General features: G+C 40.6%; 1 protein-coding gene across 5 annotated transcripts in view; it reads left to right on the forward strand.

Moving 5' to 3' along the window:
* LOC137383839 (protein phosphatase 1 regulatory subunit 12A-like) overlaps nucleotides 1-23,442 on the forward strand; it is a 333,936-nt gene that overhangs the window by 53,772 nt on the left and 256,722 nt on the right. For 4 of the 5 annotated variants that reach the window (XM_068057118.1, XM_068057119.1, XM_068057120.1 and 1 more), the window contains exon 2: nucleotides 21,303-21,433. In XM_068057118.1, coding sequence (XP_067913219.1) covers nucleotides 21,303-21,433 — 131 coding nt within the window. Of the gene's footprint in view, nucleotides 1-21,302; nucleotides 21,434-23,442 lie in introns of those variants that run through there. The other variant, XM_068057122.1, reaches the window with a different exon arrangement.

Below are 23,442 nucleotides of genomic sequence, written 5' to 3' on the forward strand. Positions count from 1 at the left end.
TTGCTGGGTATTATAATTGGTGCTTAGATGTGCTCTAATGGGTGCTTACATACATTACAGGCAGTGTGTAGAATAAGCGGTAGGCTTTTGACACTATATTTTATCACTGGTTACTTTTACATTTTTAAATGTAAATATGTTAAATATATATGGGTGTGAATTTGTAATTGCACTCCTAGTCTAAGCTGTTTTATTTAAAACAAAACACATTTTCCCCTTACTCTCCTCAAGGTGCTGAAACTGGTTCTGTAAGTGCCAGCAGCCCTCAGAGACATGGCCAAAGTGGCCATTCTTCTTTAAGCCTAGTTAGTGATTTAAAAAAAATCATTCTTGGGATGTGGGCATCACTGGCAAGGCCAGCATTTATTGCCCATCCCTAATTGCCCTTGGACGGAATGTCTTCTGAAACGGCCCAGCAGGCCAGTTAAGAGTCAACCCCATTGCTGCTGTTCTTGAGTCACATGGAGGCCAGACCAGGTAAGGATGGTAGATTTCCTTCCCTAAAGGACATTAGTGAACCCAAATGGGTTTTTATGATAATTGATAGTTTCATGGCACTGTTACTGAGACTAGCTTTCAATTCCAGATTTTTTTAATAATTAATTGAGTTTATTAATTACTTGAATTTAAATTATACCAACTGCCGTGGTGTGGTTTGAACCCATGTCCCCAGGGCATTAGCCTGGACCTCTGGATTGCTAGTCCAATGACATAGCCACTGTGACACTGTCTCCCCAGGAATGGTATCGCAACTGAGTTCAGTCCTCTTCGACAGCAAACAACAAATTTTGTTTATACAGCATCTTTTTAATGTAGGAAAACATCCAAGGCCACTTTACAGAAGTGTAATCAAACAAAAATTGACAACTGTCTATTGCTTTGCAGGGGGCATAGTTGAATCTGATCCTTTCCTTAGATATACATATTTATTTCCAGACACTTCCTTGGATAACTATCAGGGATGGCAAAATCGATATTTTTCTTTTCTTTCTCTCTTTAGCCCTTTGCTAAGTGCAGTTGTAAAATCTCTACTGGAACCTGGCATAGGCAGTTAACTCCACATACTGGGGATCAAACCTGAATCTTCTAGTCTGAGTGGCTCAACTACTTGGTGAATAAATGTGCGGAACCATTAGGTTAGGTAACTGTATGGTTTACTTACAACAGTTAAAAATATATTGATGCAGTCAGCATGCTCTAGTTGTTCTGGCAGAGTGGTATGATGCACAAGCTTTTAGTTAATATATCAAAACATGCCAGCCTTCATTTTTATTTCTTCAGTTATCAGTTAAATCCTGGAATTGCTAGATATAACGGTTATTTTGTGGCATAATGGCTGTAGTTATGCTGCTTGATAGTACTGTCACCCAAGTCAAAATGTCGGGTTCAGGCCAGTGTTTAGATGTGACGTTAGATTGAGACCCTGTTGAGTTTATGTAAAAGGTACCAGGATATTATTTGAAGAGCAGGAGAGATCTTCCAATGTTATGGCCAGCATTCCTCCCTCAAACAACACGACCACAACAGGTTAACTGGCTGTTATCTCACTGTTGTTTGTGGGACTTTGTGTGCCTATTGGCTGCTGAATTTACCTATATAACAATGCCTTCACTTTGCAAACAATTTCTTGGCTTTGAAGTGCTGTGACTGCCTGGAGATGGTGGAAAAATGCCATTTGAATGCTAGTTCTTTGTTGTAGAATGAGTCTGATTATCTCCTGTTTGAACATTGTACAGGATGAAGCATATGCTTTTGAAGGAGCTATATGCAATTGTGACTAAAACCTGCAGTCTAGCTCAACCTGAATATTGCTTCTTTTATATTTAAAATGTTCCTTTCAAAGTATATATTGTAATGGCACAATGTGTCATTCCAAAAACTGCAGAATTGCAATTGGAACTCCAGATAGTCAAATTAAAAAAAAACAAAACATTTTTTTCATTTTTTTAGTTCTTTGGCGCTCAAGAGGCATTGTGTTATTTGAAAACAATGAAGCAAGTGTACCAGTAGGATCATAATAAAAGCAAAATACTGCAGGTGCTGGAAGTACTCAGCAGGCCGGGCAGCATCTGTGGAGAGAGAAGCAAAGTTGATGTTTCAGGTCAGTGACCTTTCATCAAGAACTGGCAAAGGTTAGAAATGTAATAGGTTTTAAGCAAATAAATTGGGGGTGGGGCAAAATAACAAATGGGAAGGTGATGATGGGACAGAGGGTCACAGAGAATAACTAACAAGGAGGTCATGGGGTAAAGACAAAGTGTGTTAATGTTGTCGTGAAAGACAAAGTGTTAGTGCAGAGAGGGTGTTAAATGACAGAATAATGAAAGCCCTAGCCAAAAGCAAAAACATGAAAAAAAACAGTGGGCAGGCACATTGTAAAAAAAAAAGTGTAATGATGAAACAAACTAAAAATAAAATGAAATAAAAAGAAATAAATACAAAGTAAAACTTAAAAAAAAAAGGGCCAGTCATGCTCTGAAATTATTGAACTCAATGTTCAGTCCGGTAGGCAGTAGTGTGCCTAATTGGTAAATGAGTTGCTGTTCCTCGAGCTTGCATTGCTGTTCACAGGAACACTGCAGCAATCCCAGGGCAGAGATGTGGGCATGAGAGTAGAGGGGTGTGTTGAAATGGCAAGTGACAGGAAGCTCGGGGTCATGTTTCCAGACTGAGCGGAGGTGTTCTGCAAAGTGGTCACCCAATCTGCGTTTAGTCTCCCCAATGTAGAGGAGACCGCATTGTGAGCTTGAGACCAAACTCAGATTGGGTGACTGCTTTGTGAGGATATCTCTGAGAAACCTGGGATGGGGTTTGGGGTTGTGGCCATCAATGAAGACTTTAAAGGAGACATTGAGGTGCTCAAATATCGGGGTTTGCCGATGGTGCCAGGCTTGGGCGATGGCAGTCCATAAGGATGGTGCAGACTGCCTGCTGCAGGGCATGAATAGGCTAGCAGAATGGGAAGGCAAGTGGGGTTTGGTGCAGACGGGTGTGGGGTTGTGCATTTTTGGGGGGGTGGGGGGCTGCTGCTGGGATGAGGCAATATGGACTTGGTGCAGTTCTGGGGGGGTGTACAGGGGCGGGGGAAACCTGGGGTTGCATGTTCGTTGGTCTTTGTTGTGGGGGGATGTTGGGAGGGTCCTTGGGGTGTGTGGGGTCTTGGGCTTCATGGATGGAGGTGTAGAGTGTCGAAGCAGGGAGGTTGTGCTGAACCTTTTGTGGAGTTCTGGTTGGGCCCCAGCTGGGGTGTCTCATCCGGTTTTGGGAAGGATGTGAGAATCCCTTATTTGCGGGTTTGGGGTTCTTCTCGCTGGGGTGGGGGGAGATTTGGTGGAGGTGTATGGGATTGTGGCAGGCTTGGATGGTTAGACAAGGAACGGCTGTTCCTATTAATTGTTGGTGCAAGGACTAGGGGACACAAATTGAAGGCTTTGGGCAAGAGATGTAGGGGGAATATGATGAAGAACTTTTTTTTATGAAGAGTTATAATGACCTGAAACTCGCTGCCCACAAGAGTGGTGAAAGTGGCGACAGTCTGTGAATTCAGAAGGAAATTAGATGGGCACTTGAAGGAAATAAACTTGCAGGGTTATGGGGTTCGATCAGGGGATTGGGACAGACCGCATTGCTCTGCAGAGAGCTGGCATTGATTCGCTGGGCTGAATGGCCTTCATGTATGCCATAAATGGCTCTTCTATCGGAAGTAAATGAAGAGCAGGAGGAGAAGGCAAGGTATGATTTGATGACTGCTGCACTATTACCGTGGTGGTTGGGGACAGTGGTGGAAGGTACAGCTAATCAGAGAGGTTTCAGTATGGGATAAATTGGCCAAATTTCAGTCAAATTTAGGATAATACAATTTATCCATAAGATTGTGGATGGCTAGAAACCTGTTTGTGAGGGAAGGGGCATTCTGCAGGGAATGCGGAGTGGTGGCGTTTGCTGATATGGCAGAGTCCGGGGGGCAGTGGTGGTTGGGGTGAGCATATAGGAAAGAGGTTGGTGAGGTTAGTTCCTTGTGGGGGTTAATGAGATGAGGATCGAGCAGTATGTTGCTTGTAAGGAGGCAGTGATAAGTGCCTTGATATGCCTTTTCAAGAATACCCAAAGAGGCGCAGAGGGTAGCTGGGGACTTGACCAAGGAGATTTCAAGTCTGGAATGGCAATTGGAGATTAAAACGGTAGAAAATTAATAATATACAGGGGTAAGAATTAGGAGGGGCAAAGTACTGAAGAGGGGAGGAATGAAAGAAGGCATGCATAAATGACAGGTCTGGGGGTTCAAGAGCAAAAAAAAAGTTTGAAAAACTGGGCTTGGGTCCTGAGCAGCAGCCAAAATACGCTCAAGTGGAAATTAGCATTCAGGAGATCTGAAGTTACCTGTTGTCTCCAAAGCCTTATTTAGTTTCTGTTATGAACCTTTTGTTTATCGAGGTAAGTGTATTGGTGCCAATAGGAAAAAGTACACCTCAGTCAATAAGCTTTTTGCAATAAGAGTAAATGTTACTACTTATTGTAAATGAATCCTTCATTACTGCCTTCTCGAAAGCAGAAAAATTGAATAGAATGCAGCTTTTTTTCCCCTTTTTAAAGCCAAACATATGCATACTGTTGGATGTATTACTACTGAAAATTTAGTGGTGTGCTGAGGATATTTGAACTTAAATCAAGGATATCCAATCAGTGGTCCCAGGGCCACATTTGATTCCCAAGATATGATAGTACATTCTTTGAAGCCCAGGCAACTAAGTTTTATTTGTGCTTGTATTTCTGATTTGCTGGTTTGTCATGTTGGAATTTTGTAGAACCCGTGGTCTAGGAAAAGCTATTTTAGTGCTGTTGTCTCTGGCAGAGCAAACCATCAGAGCCAATATGCAAATTAATGGGAACATGGAAATAAACATGTTACCCATTCCACGCTTGTTGGGGGAGAGAATTTTGATGTTTATAATTAGCGGGCTGAAGTAGGTTATAGAACTATTAATGGTGATTGTGGTGGAATAATTTGAAGTGATTAATTATTTAGTATTGCACCACCTTAAAAGCTTATTGGCACGTGCAATTCCTTTTTTTTAAACCCCCGCCTACTCTTTCTTTTGTTTCAGCATGGTAAATAAACATGGTACTGCAATAAATACTTGTAGAGTAAAACATTTCCTCAGGAAAAACTTGCAACATCTGTAATTATGCAGTTTATATTAATTTTTTAATCATTGCAAATTGTGACACGTGATACAGGAACTTATCTTGGGTCTGCATGTTTGCAATAGGAACTACAATGCACGGAATCGTACTTCGCAAGAGCAGATGTTGATCAGTAATTTTAATTTAAATATTTTTCAAATAGTGAAACCTATACAAACTAAGACCTCCAAAGATGATGACAAATATCTTGCATTGCAATAGATACTGTTATGAAAGTGATTTCTTTTTTGCTAAAATATTTTAAAAGTAATTTATGGTTAAGCTGAATAAATGTGGACCAGGTTTTTTTTTTGAAAAAGAAGCCATCAAGGGCACTGAGGGAGCTGGATTGGCAACAGTGTTACTGGTTGTCACATGGCTCCGGTTAGGCTTGGAAAAGAAACCCTGGCAACAGGGGCAGAAAAGTGACGAGCACTCCTTTGATTGAACAAGACCAGTAGTAGCAGAGCACACCTGGGATGAGCAGGAAAAAAAAACTGACAAGTTTTCTGATGAGTCAGTATGTGTGTGTGGTTTCTCCTTCTGGAAGGAGATAAAAGTTAAGTGCTGTTGAAGTGTCAAAAAAGGACAAAAAGGAGAGAATTCTAAGGAAGAACAGAAGACTATAAACCCAGCTCGCTTTCCTGCAATTCTCTAAAAGATTCTGTGAAGTTCACTGTGCCGATTAGTCGTCTTGTATTTGAAGAAAGCCTGCTGAAAATAATTCTCAACGCCACCTGAAGAACTATTCTGGAATATTCTAGTGACTGTTTGCTCAGAGGTTGGACTGTGTGCCAGTTTGGTGCAGCTTGTCTTTTTTTTCAGGGGTGGGCAAGTGATCTCCCCAGATGTGTGTTTTTTGTCTGTATTAGAGCTGGAATCTAAAAATCCCTTTTTTTATTTTTACTGTGTGTACACTAAGGTAAAAAGGGACTTTAAAAAAAAAAATGTAATTTTGGGTTTTTAAAAATTTGATTTATAATGTACTGTTTTTACTTCATTACGAGTTAAGACTTGTTTTGTATAGTGTTAATTTTCTTTTTCAGTAAAGAAACTTAGTGTGTTCTATTCTGGGGAAAATAGTGTATCTGACTGTTTCAGGAAGTGGGAAAATTAAAAAAGGTTGTGACCTGTGGAGAAGTGGGACTGAATTAACAGTGCACTCCTCCTGCCTTGGTCGCAACAATACAAGCTGCACAGCCCCTCACATGTAAAAAAACCATGGACAACCTTTAATTTACCAATTTGGTGAACGACCTAAAACACCAGACAAAGATAAGTGCGAAGTGGCAGAATGTGAAAAATTGTTTCTTGTGTAATGACGAACTCTCTATCCAGAGCAGCAGAGAAGCCACTCTCTGGGATTGAATACTTGCACAGCTGTCAGAGATAGAGGAGTTTCTTTGCCGCTCTGAATGCTGGGTAGCGATCTCCATTACACAGCTGGGAACTGCCAGTGGAGCAGGGGAATTGGAAATTGTGTGCCCTGAAGTCGTTGGGAGTTGAGGGAGACTGAAGAATAGAGATTGGAGAGGAGGAGGATGATTGAAGAACACTGCCTTGTGTGCAGAGCTGGAGACTGGGGGCTCGGGCTTGAGATTGGGGGTAAGAGAGTGATGGCGAGACTAGTTTCCCCTTTTCCCTACCCTCTGTTTTCCCGCTTTGCCTGCTCTTGGATGGCTTCCTGGTTTTTGAAACTTTGCACACAATGGCTGCTGGTGCAAAAGCACAATTAAAGATTCTAAATTATGGACGACCCAACTGTTAGAAGTTAAATCCACTAACGTTTGTAGAAGTCGGATGATAAGTGTCATTTGATCTAACATCACGTGATCTGATGCATGGTCAGATGTCATGTCTGAGCATGTGATGAAACCTGCAGGCATGCTTCCAATGAGAGTTGGCAGTCTTATTCCACTGGTGTGTCAGGTACTGAAGAGCTGCTTGCAACCTCCTTTTTTAAAAAAAAACTTCAAACATCAATAACTGCAGCGCATGGAGTGAGAGTCCCTGGACAGGAGTCTGCAGGGCACTAATTGCTCCTGCCGCCCTATTCATCCACAATTTGATAGGGATCTGCCAGCCCCTCTTTTCCTACTGTCGCCACCTTGCCCTGTGGAGACTGGCAGTTTAGCAGATTGCAGGATCAGGCTATCCCTCCCTCAATGGAAAAGAACTAGGAAACGCAATGAACAAAAAATGAATTCAGTCACGTCCTACTGGCAGGGCTCCAGAATTAGGCATGATGCCAGGGGAGGGTGAGCAAACATAAGGAGACAATACAGGCAATCTTCGAATATTTGCTTCATCTGGTTTACTGTACATACAATGACCATGTTAAAATGATGCACGTCCCTTGGGAGACTAATTTACAGGCTTTACTGTATTTGAGATTCTCTTTTCTATAAATCCTAGTCTTTATATAGTACCTTTGTGTCATGAGCCAGAGAATTATTTTTGATTTTTGTAGCCACTGGGTCAAGACAATAAGCTATATTAGCAAGGAGAAAGAAGGGTGCTGTAGTGCAATACATATGAAAACTAATGTGCGATCTAAATGTCGGTGTTGGGATGGAATGCCCAGAACAGTTGGACACTTCCAATACCTGACCTTTTTCTTTTTCATCCCTTCCTCCCCCGATGGTCTGACTGAAGACTTTGTAGCAGAGCCGTCCACTACTTTGCTCAGTCATATTTCAACCAATGTACCAACTAGTTATGGAGGCTTCCAGTATCTCAGTTGGCTTTGATTCCATTTTTCTTTCTTGATGTCGTCACTTATATTTCCAGTGGGCATGTACTGAAGAGAGAACATTAATTTATTACTGACAAAGGAAGAATTCTCAACTTTAGTTATGTTGCTATCGACATGCACTGAGCAGAAAGCAGAATTTGATCTGTCAACAAAAAACTTGATTGTTGTCTGCACATTCCCAGGCAACTATAAAATAATCTTCCTTTCATCATAAGTCAATAGTTCGCTATTCAGTTTTTTTTCCCCCCCTAGATATAAAGATCTGCTTGCTGCTCCTGTTGCCTAACTCTGTTCCTTAGGTTTTAATTTTCTTCGAAAATCATTTTGGTGCTGCTAATTTCCACATTAGAATTTTAATTTTTATTTACCTTGCAGCATCAGAGGCTGGACTAGATAGTGGGTTTTGAGAGTAGACAGATGTCTGGAGAAAAGAACATGATGAATGCAAAAGATTTTACTTGCCTTTTGCTTATTAATAGATATAATTGGTCTTCTACATGATACTGCCCTAATAATATGTTGCCATGAAATGGAAGAGGTTTGGACACAAGTTTGAGAAGTGAATCAATGAAAAATTTCTACCATATGTTAATGTATGAATGTTTGATGTAGAACCACTTGTAGTTGAAATAACTAAATTTGAAAAATGCTGCAAAAGTATGTATATTGTGCTTTCCTTTTGAAATATTTTGGGGATTAAATCAAATACTGGAAAAACTGATCAAAATTTGTGATTATGTTGGCCGTTATTATCAGTGGATGTGGAAATTTTATCTGAATGGAAGTTAAAAATATTATTGAGCATTTCAATTGATCGGTATTTAACAACAACTTCTGTCTCACAGTGAAACTAATTATCCTAAAGTAAACTGCAGGCAGTTTTGAGTTTTGTTTGCAAGTAACGACATGGGTTTCCTTGCGATTTAGTGTAAGAATATTGCAAAGTTGAAATTGGTCACTTCAGGGTTGTCTGCATATTGGCACAAAATCATCTAAACTTGGTCTTGAAACAAATCCGTCTACCTGGTTGTAACGCACTGCATAGTGTAGATCACTTTTTTTGGGTGGGTAGGGCTGGGGGTACACCAAGTCCTGTGCTTTGCTACACTTTAAGTGTAGGAGTAACATTTTTGCAGTGCATGAAATGATGCTGCATTACTGCAACTTCCATTTATATACCACCTTTTAATGAAGCAAAACGTCTCAAGGTGCTTTGCAGTTTAAGCATGGACTGAAGCAGATTTGGGGAGAATGGCTCCAAATGCTATCAGAGTTGGGCCTTAACAGGCTTTTTTGAATGAAGCAAATCTCAAAGTTTTTATAGTGGGAATGAGCTGGCTCAGTTAGGAAAACAATAGTAAGTGATCTACTTAAATTGTGTCTGTGGTTTAAACAAGTCTGTCTTTTGCGATATTATTATCTCTTGCTTTTTAAGGGTTTGAACTACGATTGTAATTCTCTACATTATTTAATTTCCTGTTGTATGTCTTGGCTTATTCTGTTGGCATATAGTTTCTGTTAAGAACAAGTTTTAAATTTAGATGAGCAGTTGTTTCTATTCTTAAAACATTCTTACACATTTTTCATCACTGGGATATTAAAATATCATTCACATTTATACTGGCTTTGGTATTTGGATTAACAAATAATTTGAAACCACAACACCTAATATCACCAAAGCAACAGTCATTTTTTTAACTTTTGTATTAGCAAAGAGATGATGTTTAAGCACTGGGCTTTACTTTATCAGATCGGAGAAAAATTTGAAATTAGTAGTCCAGCAAGCACTGTTTGGTACCTTGCCACTCTAAGCAGTCTCCTGTCCATCTGTGCAGTATAATTGTGCCGTATTTCATTCCTACCTGATTTATTTTTATCGGTCCTGCGCACTCAATAGAGCTGACTGAAAACTTCACATCGTCCCCTTGTTTAGTAGAATCTTTATTATTATTCTGACATTACATTTACCATTCCAAATCACTTGGGATATTCCAATTTATATTGGGTTGATTGAAGCCGTCACTGAAATAGCTTTCCTGATCTTATGCACCCTTTTACTTTTATAATGAAAGATGCCATTCTCGTTGTGCGAACCTGGTGGTGACTCTTGTAATGTTTTGTAAACATTCTTTCTATGGAAAATAGTCAAAGAAAATACTGAACATGATGTTATGCTTCATCCATAGTTAGCAGAAGCCTATGAAATTGTATAGCGAAATTATCTCCACGGAAATTGAAAATTCTGAAGCACATTGAATCTCAGGCCAAGTTTGTTCAGTGAAAACTTGTATAATAACGTGCAGTAATATACTAGAAATATTGTTAAATGAAGTTATTATATATTATGTTTAAGACATAAAGTTTTTTCATTCATTTTGTGGGATGTCAGCGTTACAGGCAAGGCCAGCATTAATTGCCCTTGAGAAGGTGATGGTGAGCTGCACTCCTGAATTGCATTCCATGTGGTGTCTGTACACTCACAATGCTGTTAGGGAGTTCCTGGATCTTGACCTCGGTGAAGGAGCAGGAGGGGAACTTGCAGGTGGTGGTGTTCCCATGCATCTGCTGCCCTTGTCCTTCGAGGTGGTGGAGGCCATGGATTTAGAAGGTGCTATCGAAGGAGGCTTGGTGAGATGCTGCTCTGCATCTTATTGATGCACACTGCTGCCACTGTGCACCCACGTTGAAGGGAGTTAATGTTAAAGGTGGTGAAGGGGTGGCCATTAGGTGGCTGCTTTGGCCTGGATGGTGTTGAGCTGCTTGATTGTTGGAGCTGCACTTGTCCAGATAGGTGGAGAGTGTTCCATCACACTCCGGAGTTGGGCCTTAATAGATGGTGGATAGACTTTGGGGGAATTCAGGGCATGTGTTACTTGCCGCAGAATCTCCAGCCTCTGACCTACTGTTGTAGCCACAGTATTCATATTGGCTGGTCCAGTTAAGTTTCGTGGTAATGGTAACCCCCAGGATGTTGATGGGGAGTTCAGCAATGGTAATGATGTTGAATGTCATTATATGTTAGGACTGAGACGGGAAGAGTGTACTGTCTTTCTCTAGTTTCACTTCTCCACAGGTCACAACATATATTTAAATGTTTACCCAGTTACCAATACGGCCAATCATATACTGTTTTTTAATTTCAGAATAAAATACAGCAACCAGGTTTCTTTAAAAACAAAATTAATAATTTATTATAAAACAAGAATTATCCAGTAAAGATGCAAAGCATTAACAGTTTGAAATATGAATGTAAATAGATATTCCCTTCTAGCTACCCAACACACACACACACACACCAGTTAGATTTAAAAAAAAGTTTTCTCTGCAAAGTTTCACTTTACTAAAAGAGTACTTTGGCCAAGTACTTGGTAATTTTTGAAGGTAAAGGGGAAGATATGGAATTATATTAGTTGACCCTTTATTCTGGTGTCCCAAATATGCGTAGACAGGTCCCTGGGATCTTTTCTGGAGCAGTTATTTTCAGGCGGCAGCGAGAATTAATCTGGCAGGCTTCCAAGGAGCTTCTCAGGAGAAATGCGGCATCAGGGGTTTCAGCCACCACACCGAACGCTCGGGGCTTTTCAGAAAGGTTGTCATGAAAACCACACCTGCCAAAATGAGACACATTAATTTTGTTATATGGAACATTAATTTTTAAACTGTTACTGGACTTTATAAACAAGTTTTTTCTGTTTTTTTTTGAGACCACAGCAGTGGCTGGAAAACATGGCTGCATATATTTGCATTCTAAAAGGACAGTGGCTGGAAACATGACTGCTCGTTTTGCATTTTAAAAGACAGTTGAAAGAAAATGACAATGGGAACTACTCACTGATTCAATTAACAAAGATTGGCCTGGGCAACAGTGATCTACATTTTGACTGTGTAAGAGACAACACTATGCCCCCATCAGAGCTTTGAAATCCACAAACTGCAGAAGCGGTTGTTCCAGACAAGGGCTTAGTCACATGACTAACCTGCTGGCCAACTTGCAGTTTTGAATGGTGCTCACAGAACTGTTGGAAAAGAGACTGCAATTTGAAGACAATACAGAAGGAAGGTCTGTCCCTGTTTTTCTTTCGTTCTTACTCTCATAAAACGTTCCAGGGATCCACTCAAACCTCAAGTGAGAAGACTCTTGCAGCTAAACAAGTTTGAAAGTATGCACTGGGCCCCAACGAGAACAGCAAGACAACTGCAATCAAAGACTACATCAAACTCAAAAGCCAGTAACTGAACTCCAGCTATTACTTTAAACCTTTCCTCTTAATTCTGTTTGCATGTGTGTTTATCGCGTATACATGCTAGCATGGTCGCATTGCATATTTCTAGAAGTTTTAATTGAGTTAGAGTTTTACGGTTAATAAACTTACACCTTTCTTGTTTATATCTAAAAAAAAAACCTACATCCATGGAATCTCTTCTGTCTTAAATGCATCCATCGCCACCATTCTAACACTAATCCTCAAAAAAAATATAATAAAGAAGCATTTTCATAACAAAGGGGAGATGGTTAGATTCTCTCTTGTTGGAGATGGTCATTGCCTTGCACTTATGTGGCACAGGTGTTATTTGCCACTGTTCAACCAAAGCCTTAATGTTGTTCAGGTCTTGCTGCATCTAAGCAGTTGCGAATGGTGCAGAACACTGCAATCATCAGTGAACATCCCCACTTCTGACTTTTTGTTGGGGGGAGGTCATTGATGAAGCAAATGACACTGGTTGCACCTAGAACACTGCCCTGAGAGGCTCTTGCAGCGCTGTTCTGGGGCTGAGATGGTTGGTCTCCAACAACCACAACCATCCATCCCATCTTCCTTTGTGCTAGGTATGACTCCAACCAGTGGAGAGTTTCCCCCCGATTCCCAATGCCTTCAGTCTTGCTTGGACTCCTTGATGTTACTCTCAGTCCAATGCTGCCTTTAAGGCACTCACCTCACCTCTGGAATCTAGCTCTTTTGTCCATTTTTGGACCAAGGCTGCAATGAGGTCTGGAGCTGAGTGGCCCTGGTGGAACCCAAGCTGAGCATTGGTGAGCAGATTATTGCTGAGTAAGTGCTGCTTGATAGCACTGTCATTGACATGTTACATCATCTTGCTGATTGAGAGTAGACTTATGGGGTGGTCATTGGCCGGATTGGATTTGTCCTACTTTTAGTGGGCAGGCCATACTTGGGCAATTTTCCACGTTGTCAGTTAGGTGCCAGTATTGTAGATGTACTAGAACAGCTTGGCTATGAGTGCGGTTTGTTCTGGAGCACAAGTCTTAACTATTAGAGTGGTAATATTGTCAGGGCCAAAGACTTTGCTGTATCCAGTGCCTTCTGCCATTTCTTGATCTGACCTGGAGTGAATTGAATTGGTTGAGGACTGGCATCTGTGATGCTGGGGATCTCAGGAGGAGGCCGAGATGGATCATCCACTCAGTATTTCTGGCAGACGATGGTTGCAAATGCTTAACCTTATCTTACGCACTCTCATGCTGTGCTGTGAATTTTTTTTTAATTCATTCATGGGATGTGGGCGTTGCTGGCTAGGCTAGCATTTATTGCCCATCCCTAATTGCCCTTGAGAAGGTGGTGGTGAGCTGCCTTCTTGAACCACTGCAGTCCATGTGGGGTAGGTACACCCACAGTGCTGTTAGGAAGGGAGTTCCAGGATTTTGACCCAGTGACAGTGAAGGAACGGTGATATAGTTCCAAGTTAGAGTGGTGTCGCTTGGAGGGGAACTTGCAGGTGGTGGTGTTCTTATGCACCTGCTCTCCTTGTCCTCCTAGGCGGTAGAGGTCGCGGCTTTGGAAGGTGCTGATGAAGGATCCTTGGTGCGTTGCTGCAGTGCATCTTTTAAATGATACACATTGCTGCGTCAGTTGTGGAGGGAGTGAATGTTTGTGGATGGGGTGCCACTCAAGTGAGCTGCTTTGTCCTGGATTGTGTCGAGCTTCTTGAGTGTTGTTGGAGCTGCACCCATCACACTCCTGACTTTTGCCTTGTGGATGGTGGACAGGCTTTGGAGAGTCAGGAGGTGAGTTACTCGCCACAGGATTCCTAGCCTCTGATCTGCTCTTATAGCCACAGTATTTAAATGGCTACTGCAGTTCAGTTTCTGATCAATAGTAACCCTCAGGATGTTGATGGTGGGGGATTCAGCAATCATATGTCATTAAACATCAAGGAGAGATGGTTAGATTCTCTCTCTTGCTGGAGATGGTCATTGCCTGGCACTTGTGTGGCGCGAATGTTACTTGCCACTTATCAGCCCAAGTCTGGATATTGTTCAGGTCTTGCTGCATTTCTACACGGACTGCTTCAGTATCTGAGGCGTCACAAATGGTGCTGAACATTGTGCAATCATCAGCGAACATCCCCACTTCTGACCTTTATGATTGAAGGAAGGTCATTGATGAAGCAGCTGAAGATGGTTGGGCCTAGGACACTACCCTGAGGAACTCCTGCAGTGATGTTCTGGAGTTGAGATAGTTGACCACCAACAACCACAACCATCTTCCTTTGCGCTAGGTACGACTCCAACCAGCAGAGAGTTCCCCCTGATTTCCCATTCCAGTTTTGCTAGGGCTCCTTGATGCCATACTTGGTCAAATGCTGTCTTGATGTCAAGGGTAGCCACTCTCTCTTCTTGAGTTCAGCTCTTTGGTCCATTTTTGAACCAAGGCTGTCGTGAGGTCAGGAGCTGAGTGGCCCTGACGAAACCCAAACAGAGGGTCAGTGAACAGGTTATTGCTGAGCAAATGCCACTTGATGACACTGTCGATTGCACCTTCCATCACTTTACTGATGATTGGGAGTAGCCTGATGGGGCGGTAATTGGCCGGGTTGGACTTCTCCTGCTTTTTGTGTAAAGGACATACCTGGGCAATTTTCCACATTGCCGGGTATATGCCAGTGTTGTAGCTGTACTGGAACAGCTTGGCTAGGGGCACGGCAAGTTCTGGAGCACAGGTCTTCAGTACTATTGCTGGGATGTTGTCAGGGCCTATCGCCTTTGTAGTATCCAGTGCCTTCAGTTGTTTCTTGATATTATGCGGAGTGAATCGAATTGGCTGATTCAACACTGCACTTCTGGCTGAAGATTGTAAATGCTTCAGCCTTATCTTTTGCACTGATCTGCTGGGCTCCCCCATCATTGAGGATGGGGATATTGGTGGAGCCACCTCCTCCAGTTAGTTGTTTAATTGTTAACCGCCATTCACAACTGGATGTGGCAGGACTGCAGAACTTAGATCTGATCCGTTGGTTATGGGATCGCTTAGCTCTATCGCGTGCTGCTTGCACTGTTTGGCATGCAAGTAGTCCTGGGTTGTAGCTTTACCTGCTTGTTACCTGTCGGGCAAGCCCCCCCCTCCTACCAAGATTGAGGCACACATTATTTTGCCACATGAAGAGTAAAACTTAAAATTGCAAGCCCCTGACTGGAAAGACATTTCCATAGTAACAGACAGTGTTGAAACAATGAGGGACCAGTCCCTGCCTCGATACACAGAAGAGACCTGGTCAAACCAGTCGGTCACGTGAGCAACTGCTGGCCAACTAGGGGAGTTTTAAATTGAAAAAACAGAATTTGAACTCCGAAAGCTCTGTGCTCCCGGTTGGAACAGAACCTCCTCTCCAGTCCTACCTGATTCCATCTTTTTCCCACGGAACTGAATCTTGTGAAAACACGTGAACCTCAAAGAGAAAAGTCACCTATGTGAACAAGGTCCAAGAAGAACACTGGGCCCTGATGAACAGCAAGATAACTTACAATCAAGTGAGCTCGAAGCACAGTTTTTAAAAAAAAAAATCTCTTAGAGACTGCCTTAAACTTTTCGCCTAATTTCTTCTTTTCTGTCCCTGTTTGCATGTGTGTATCGTGTGCATGCTAGCGTGGGCACGTATATCCGTAGGCGTTAACCGTATTCGAGTTTAAGCTTAAGGTTTAATAAAACTTCATCTTTTAACCTCAAAATCTGTGCAAATTGGTTTCTTTGTTCACAGCTTTCCACTTCTAAGACAAGGATTCACAAAATGGGGAGCTCAAAACTGTGTGTTTAAAAATAAAACCCTGTTACAAGAAGACCAGGTAAAGACAGCAGAAGACCTCTCGACACACTTCTCACCTGGTCGTAACAATACCTCATGTTGAGGTATGCCTGGTGCTGCTCCTGACATGCCCTCCTGCAATCTTAGTTGAACCAGGGTTGGTCCCCCGGCTTGATGGTAATGGTAGAGTGGGGGATATATCAGGCCATGAGGTTACAGATTGTGGTTGAGTAGAATTCTGCTGCTGATGGCCCACAGCACCTCATGGATGCCCAGTTTTGTATTGCTAGATCTGTTCAAAATCTCTCCCATTAAGCACAGTGGTAGTGCCACACAATACGATGGAGGGTATCCTCAACATGAAGATGGGACTTTGTCTCCACAAGGACTGTGCAGTGGTCACTCCTACCAATACTGTCGTGGAGAGATGCAATAGCAGTAGGCAGATTGGTGAGGACGAGCTCAAGTATATTTTTTCCTTTTGTTGGAGTTGAAAGGAGTGCATCTTGTGATGGCGTTTTTAACAGGCTTTCTACTGCAGTCATGTTCTACTGGTTTTTATACTGGCAGTTTTTCTAGTGTTTAATTTCAAGTTGTGTTTACTAAGTTTCAGATCCAGCTTGATTGACATTCACCTGAATCCATTGAAACTAAAGTTCAATCACTGCTTGGGGAAGCTGACTACTGAATGTTGGTTGCTTGAAAGTTGTTAACTGCATGAATACGGTAACTTAGATACAAATACTAATTGTCAGTGTTTCTCATTAAACTTTTTCTTGGCAACTTTAAGGCTTCTTTAATGGGACTAGTTTCTTTACTCTAAAGGTTAGACTAGTGCTAAAATGGAATCTTAAATCAGAGTGATGGAGAAAAAGACAACATCATGTCTGACTAGACATCTGCAAGTGTCAAAAATTGTTTTTTTTTTGGTTATGTATTACCCCCCAGTGTAATTTAAGATTCACTAATGCTACAATCCTTTGGGTGCAAAGCAATCTGCCATTTATATTGGACAAAAATTTAAAGTAGAATGTTGGGGTATTTGCATTTGTACACGATAATTTCTCATGATTGGACTACATGCTCTGCTTTAAAGAAGTACAGAATAAAGTTTATAAAAAGAAATGTCGAAGTAAGTTAATTCTATTGGAGTTGTTCGGTAGTACAGAACTGAAGTATTGCTAACAATAGAGACGTTTTGTCAAAGCTTTTTGTCTTGCACTCATCAGGATAGTTTGCAAGAATACCAATGTAAAGGAAAAATCAAATTTATACTGTATGAGAAGGGAATGCTGATTGGTTGGCAATTGGACTTTGATGGTCGAGGTGTTGCTATGGAGAATGCATCAGTTTATGATGACTGACAGTTAACTGCCAAGCTTTGTTTGAAATTTAAACCAGGCAGCTTGACTCTGGTCAAGGCATTGCCCTGAGGAATGAACTGGCGAATGGCTGTCATTTATTTTGTTTAGCTGAAACAGGTGCAATGTGTGTACATGTTCTTTCTGTCTGCAAAGAACAGGGCCCTGTGTATTAATATATGTAGCTTGCAGTTGAATACAGTGGGTTCTAGGGTCTTTTAGGGTGTATGTGTTAAAATAGCTGAAATTCTGTTATGTCAAATTGATGTAAAAAGAAAAATTGCATTTCCTGTTATGTTTTAGCAACAAATACAATTGAGTAAAAGAGAACCAGACCAGTACAATCAATCATCAATTTTCATCCAATAAATTGCTATATTCCTAGATTTCATAAATATTCCCAGTAAATCTCAGGTATTCAAACAATTTGAAGTACATTCATTTTTAAGAGATTAAAAAATGCCACCATGACTGACAAATTTGTTATACTTAACATACATGGCCTATATTTTGAGATGTATGGGCTCTATCTTCATTCTAAAAACTGAACTCAATTTAGATTATATTGGAATATCAATATTTCCTTTTACAATATATACAGATAAGAGTTTTAATAAATATATATATATATATATATATAATCCATTACCTCTTCTGATACACATGCTCTGATTAATTCTGTACAATATGGTCTAATTTAATAACTTTATAAAAATCAAGGCTCATTTGATCATTGCAAGTGTTGCAAGTTGCTGAAAGGTGTTCTATTTTAAAGAGTACTTTGAAAGTAAGCCAATCCTCCAACTTACTGAATATTTTAAAGGTAGGCGAATGATATTTATTGACACATAAATTGCCTACAAAGTTGAAAGATAATGCTCAACCTTTGAGTGGTTTTGATAAGACATTATAAGATATCATAGAATCTAAAAATAGTTTTATTTTGGGTCACACCATGTATTGTGTGAGAATATCACATGATTTGGAATGTCTCTGTGAAATTTGTGTTGCTGGTTGTGTGATATTTAACCCATGAACCCATTGAGGTCCAATCAGAACCATAGATTTCTCACCTCTGGTACTGCTGCTGTATTTTTTCCCGATGAATATTAGTGATGTTCCTGTCCCAGGGTTATGTCCGGAGTGTTTTGGAAAAGGACACACTGGTCTCGGTTCTTCGATAGCTGAGAAGTCAAGGGAATGCTTTAATATTACATCAACTGCAAGCAACCTTTTTCTTTTAGTAACTTTGCTGAATATATTATGCAGTATTCATTTGTATGACTGACTTTCTTGTATATTAAACAACTAAGTAATATAAAGACCAATAACGTTTTAGGTTTATAAATCAGGATGTATAGTTAAAAAGCTAAGAGGTAATAAGTTTGCACAGACAGTGGCTAGGCCCCAGAGTTTTGAGTGTAAATTGAGCCTTCTCAGATAGAGAGGACATTTGAAGCCATGAACAACATCCATCAGAATAATACCAGACTTGAGAGATATAGTTATGAACAGAATTGAGATACTGGGATTATTTCCAGTGGAGCAACGATGGCCAATAGTTTAGTATTTTTAAATTTGAAGAATGAATAGTGGAAGGTACTTAATTATGGTTCGCAAGTTTTGGTTAGTAAGTGGCAAATGATGTAATGCAAGCTGTATAGCTCCCTCTCCCATATGAAGAGTCATTCTTATATTTTTCAATTAGTTGATTAACATTGGGGAACCCATGCAGTTCTCCGGTAACTGGTATTAGAAAGTAGGAGAGCCATATGCCTCCAGTATTCCGACCTGGATTTTTGTGGGACCTGAGAGCTGCCCACTGAAGTGCTAAATATGAACCTTCATCTTATTAACCCTCTTACACACCCAGTAAGGTACTGATGGCATACTATGCAAGAAAAAAAACTGGAGGAAATCAGTCTCGTAGGTTATGGATGAATAAGGAAAGATAACTTATTCTGATCGGAAGTCAGTGATGTGGAATATTTGATTTAAAGTAGTCGCTGAGAGCAAAAGAGAAGTTGGAGATTTTTTTTCCGGCACAATTGTTGGAGCATGGAATGCTTGCTTCAGGGTGTGGCTGAAGCAGGATCATTACATTGTTTAAGGAAAAGATGGATGAAGCAGGAGATGATGCATGGCTGTGCGGAGAGAGCAAGCCAGTGGGACTAGTCTTGGATTGCTTTAGATGGGAACAATGGGCCAAATAGCCAAAACATGCTTATTTTAGCATGGACTCAGGACAGCAAACTGGTATTTCCTTGTCGGCAACAACTGAGAATTACTTTTGGTATGTGGGTCTAATGCAAATAGAGAGGATTACTCAAGTTTTTTGAACTGATTTCATTTTTTCCCAAGTAAGCAGTTTGATTGTGAATATTGTATTCGCATAAATGTTTTCTTACATATTTGGAGTGAAGAAGGAACTAATCCATTGTCTAGAAAAGCTGAGTCATTTCAAAAGGAAAAGTAGGGCACACCAGTTCTAGACAGGAAAGCTGATACTCCTCCCAGGTGTATCAAATGATACAACTAAGATTTAATCACTTTCTTACCCCCATCAAGTAGACACCATGTCACTTAATTGCAATTCTTGTAATACAATAATTTCTATAGCCCAGTATTCTCCCTCTATGCTTCTAATTGTGGAAAGTTCATTTTATTCTTGTATCTGTGCAAACGTGGCATGCAGGAATCCCGCTTCATTGAGACTTTTGAATCTGAAGCTTTCATCATTTTTTTTGGTCAACGTGTCTGAAATGTGATGAGCTTTTTATTAAACTTCTAATGTCCTACTGTATTCACTTTTCTAAGATGATGTATGGAACTTAGGCAAAATGCACCAGACTAGCCTTGATTTGTGTTGCCTCTTCATAGAAATCAGTTTTACACAACCTGCAAGGTAGTTTCAAGCAGCTGTAATTAAGTGGGTCCTTCTGTACATTAAAACCTGATCAGTTATTGTGACATTGTTCTGCTGACTGTATTTGCAGTGTAAAAAAGACATTGCAATATTGGATTGTAGCTGCATCTGTTGAACAGCTGCTGTAAAAGAATTTCTTCAGCAAAGATTTTGTTACCAGCCGAAAGGCTTGAGGGATTATGGAACAAATGTTCTAAGGTCTAGGTTTACTTGAAATTTCTTGGAGTTAGAATTATACCATGGTTGTAATTCAGAGCTGTCATCCTGAGTAGATGGAAATACTGTATGTATCTCTCCTTGAATGTTTTGGGTCACAACATCTTGATTTAGTTTGGGTGATGGTGATAATAGTTAATTTTGTTACTCATTTATGAAAAGATTTGCAATGTTTAAAAGATGCAGTTTTTTTGGGTTCCCCAGATCTCCTAGAATTTCTATCAAGTTAATAATGTGTCTGAAATCTGGTCATGAAGTAGAGAGCTTAATATCTTATCAAAGTTTCACAAATGTGCCATTTTCATCTTTAAACCGTACTGATGAGAAATGTCATCAGAAATTTATTATTTTTGAATACTTTACCTAGGATTTTGACTAATCTGTTAAGTGAACGAACTTGTGTAATAATGTATAAATGTAGGGTCATCAATCAATAAAAGATTATACAAAACTTGTGTTGATTTAGCCAGTGTTCGCAATTTGCATTGTTCTTGGTTTTGATCTAACCAGGTTACTTGGTACAGTCAAGAAATATTGGATCGTGCAAGTTGGAACTATGTTTTTTTAAGTATAAGTGCCAGTTAATATTGAATTATATTGTCAGTTCATTGATTTCTCGTGGCCATTGTTGGTGTCATAGAATATTATTTGCTTCCTCTAAAATGATTTGATTTGATCCCATGCTTTGAGAGTTGCCACTTATTAAACCAACCAATTGCTTGACCATTTTAGTTTACCACAAAATAAATCCCATTATTATCCTTCAATCCCCTGCACAGTAAGTGAATGGCGAAGCTAAATCTCTTTTTTTGTTTTACAGGCTTGCATTGATGAAAACCTTGAAATGGTGAAGTTTCTGGTGGAGCACTGTGCAGACACTAATCAGCCAGATAATGAGGGCTGGACCCCGCTGCATGCTGTGGCATCCTGCGGATATATAAACATAGCCGAGTAAGTGAAAGTTTGCTTAGTGTAGCTTTGTAGACGTCTGTATGTGCAATGGAGAAAATACCACAAGTGTGTTTCTAAAAACAATGAAGATGTGAAATACATTGATATCAAATCTTTAAATTCAGCTCTTGATTTTTTTTTATTTGTGACTGGGCTGTGGGTGGTGCTGGCTAGTCCATGTGCGATAGGTACACCTACAATGCTGTTAGGAAGGGTGTTCCAGGATTTTGACACAGTGACAATGACGGAATGGCAATCTAGTTCCAAGTCAGGATAGTGTGTGCCTTGGCGGGGGACATGCAGGTGGTGGTGTTCCCATGCATCTGCTGCCCTTGTCCTTCTAGGTGGTAGGGGTCGCGGGTTTGAAAGGTGCTGTTTAAGGAGCCATGGTCCGTTGCTGCAGTGCATCTTGCAGATGGTACACACTATTGCCACTGTTGGTTGGTGGTGGAGGGAGTGAATGTTTATGGATGGGATGCCAATCAACCCGGTTGCTTTGTCCTGGATGGTGTCAAGCTTCTTGAGTGTTGGAGCTGCACCCCTCCAGGCAAGTGGAGAGTATTCCATCACACTCCTGACTCGTGCCTTGTAGATGGTGGACAGGCTTTGGGGAGTCCATAGGTGAGTAACTCGCTGCAGGTTACCCAGCCTCTGACCTGCTCTTGTAGCCACAGTATTTATATGGCTACTGTCGTTCAGTTTCTGGTCAATGGTGATCCCCGGGATGTTGATGATGGGGGATTCAGCGATTTGTAATGCCATGGAATGTTGAGGGGAGATGGTTAGATTCTCTCGTTGGATATGGTCATTGCCTGGCACTTGTGTGGTACATATGTTACTTGCCACTTATCAGCCCAAGTCTGGATATTGTCCAGGTCTTGCTGCATTTCTACACTGACTGCTTCAGTATCTGAGGAGTCATGAACGGTGCTGAACATTGTGCAATCACCATCGAACTCTCACCTTTCTCCCTCTCCCTCTCGTTGCGCGCCCCCTCCCTTACGCGCCCTCTCGGCGCATGCCCTCAACCTACCTCTTTCGCCAAGCTTTTAGTCATCTGCCCTAATATCTCCTTATGTGGCTTGGTGTCATTTTCTTTTGATAGTGTCTCAATGAAGAAACTTGATGTTTTATTACATTAAAAGTGCTATATTATTACAAGTTATTACATCCTCCCTTTTTAGCAACCAAATTATACAGCAAGTAAATAAACAAGATGTGGAAAGTCAAGAAGCTAATCAGTTCATCAAGCCTAACCCTTCCACAAATCACTTACAATCATGCTTATTCATTACCCCAATTAATTTAATTTCCTTTGTAAATTCAAACTTTTTCTTGGCTCCCAAAGCACATCAGGCAAAATTACAAAATAATTATACTTTTCCACAACTTGGTTATGGCAGGCTGCTTTCTATAGATGATATTTCTGTGGTCACAGGTATTTAAGAATTTTGTTCCACAAAGTTCTGTTATCTGTTGATAACTTTCAATCAGATCCCATTCCTCAACGTTTGATTGGATCCTGTTGTTAATTAGATTCATACCCTTTTTAGTTGTAGTTAACAATGTTAGATTCTTTTGTCGTGAGTCTACCTTGATCAATTTGTGGATTTGGGATGGAAGGAAAGTTCTTGTTTTGCTTCAGGCAAAATATTCTGTTTCAGTTTTTTACTCATACTTCATGTTAAATGTTGTGATTGTATTTATTTCATCTACCTGTTGGTATCTAAAGGCTTTGGTTGGTGTTTTCATTTTCCTTGAATTTTCTAATGAAAACAAACCAACTTGGCTTTGCAAATTTCTTCATCAGGTAGTGTCCCAAGTCTCCGATTCATCCTTGTTGCTCTTTCAGCTATTTCTGAACCTCAGACATCAGTAAGCAGGAGGACTTCTAATGACTTTTGCTATCATTACTCTGTGTGGAAAGCTTTTTATTTGATGTAATCAGTTTGCAACAGGGTGGACGCAGTTAATTTTTCAGCTATGTGGGATGTCAATTAGTCAATAGT

The sequence above is a fragment of the Heterodontus francisci genome, chromosome 25 (assembly GCF_036365525.1).
Source record: "Heterodontus francisci isolate sHetFra1 chromosome 25, sHetFra1.hap1, whole genome shotgun sequence".
In the NCBI taxonomy this organism is placed as follows: domain Eukaryota; kingdom Metazoa; phylum Chordata; class Chondrichthyes; order Heterodontiformes; family Heterodontidae; genus Heterodontus; species Heterodontus francisci.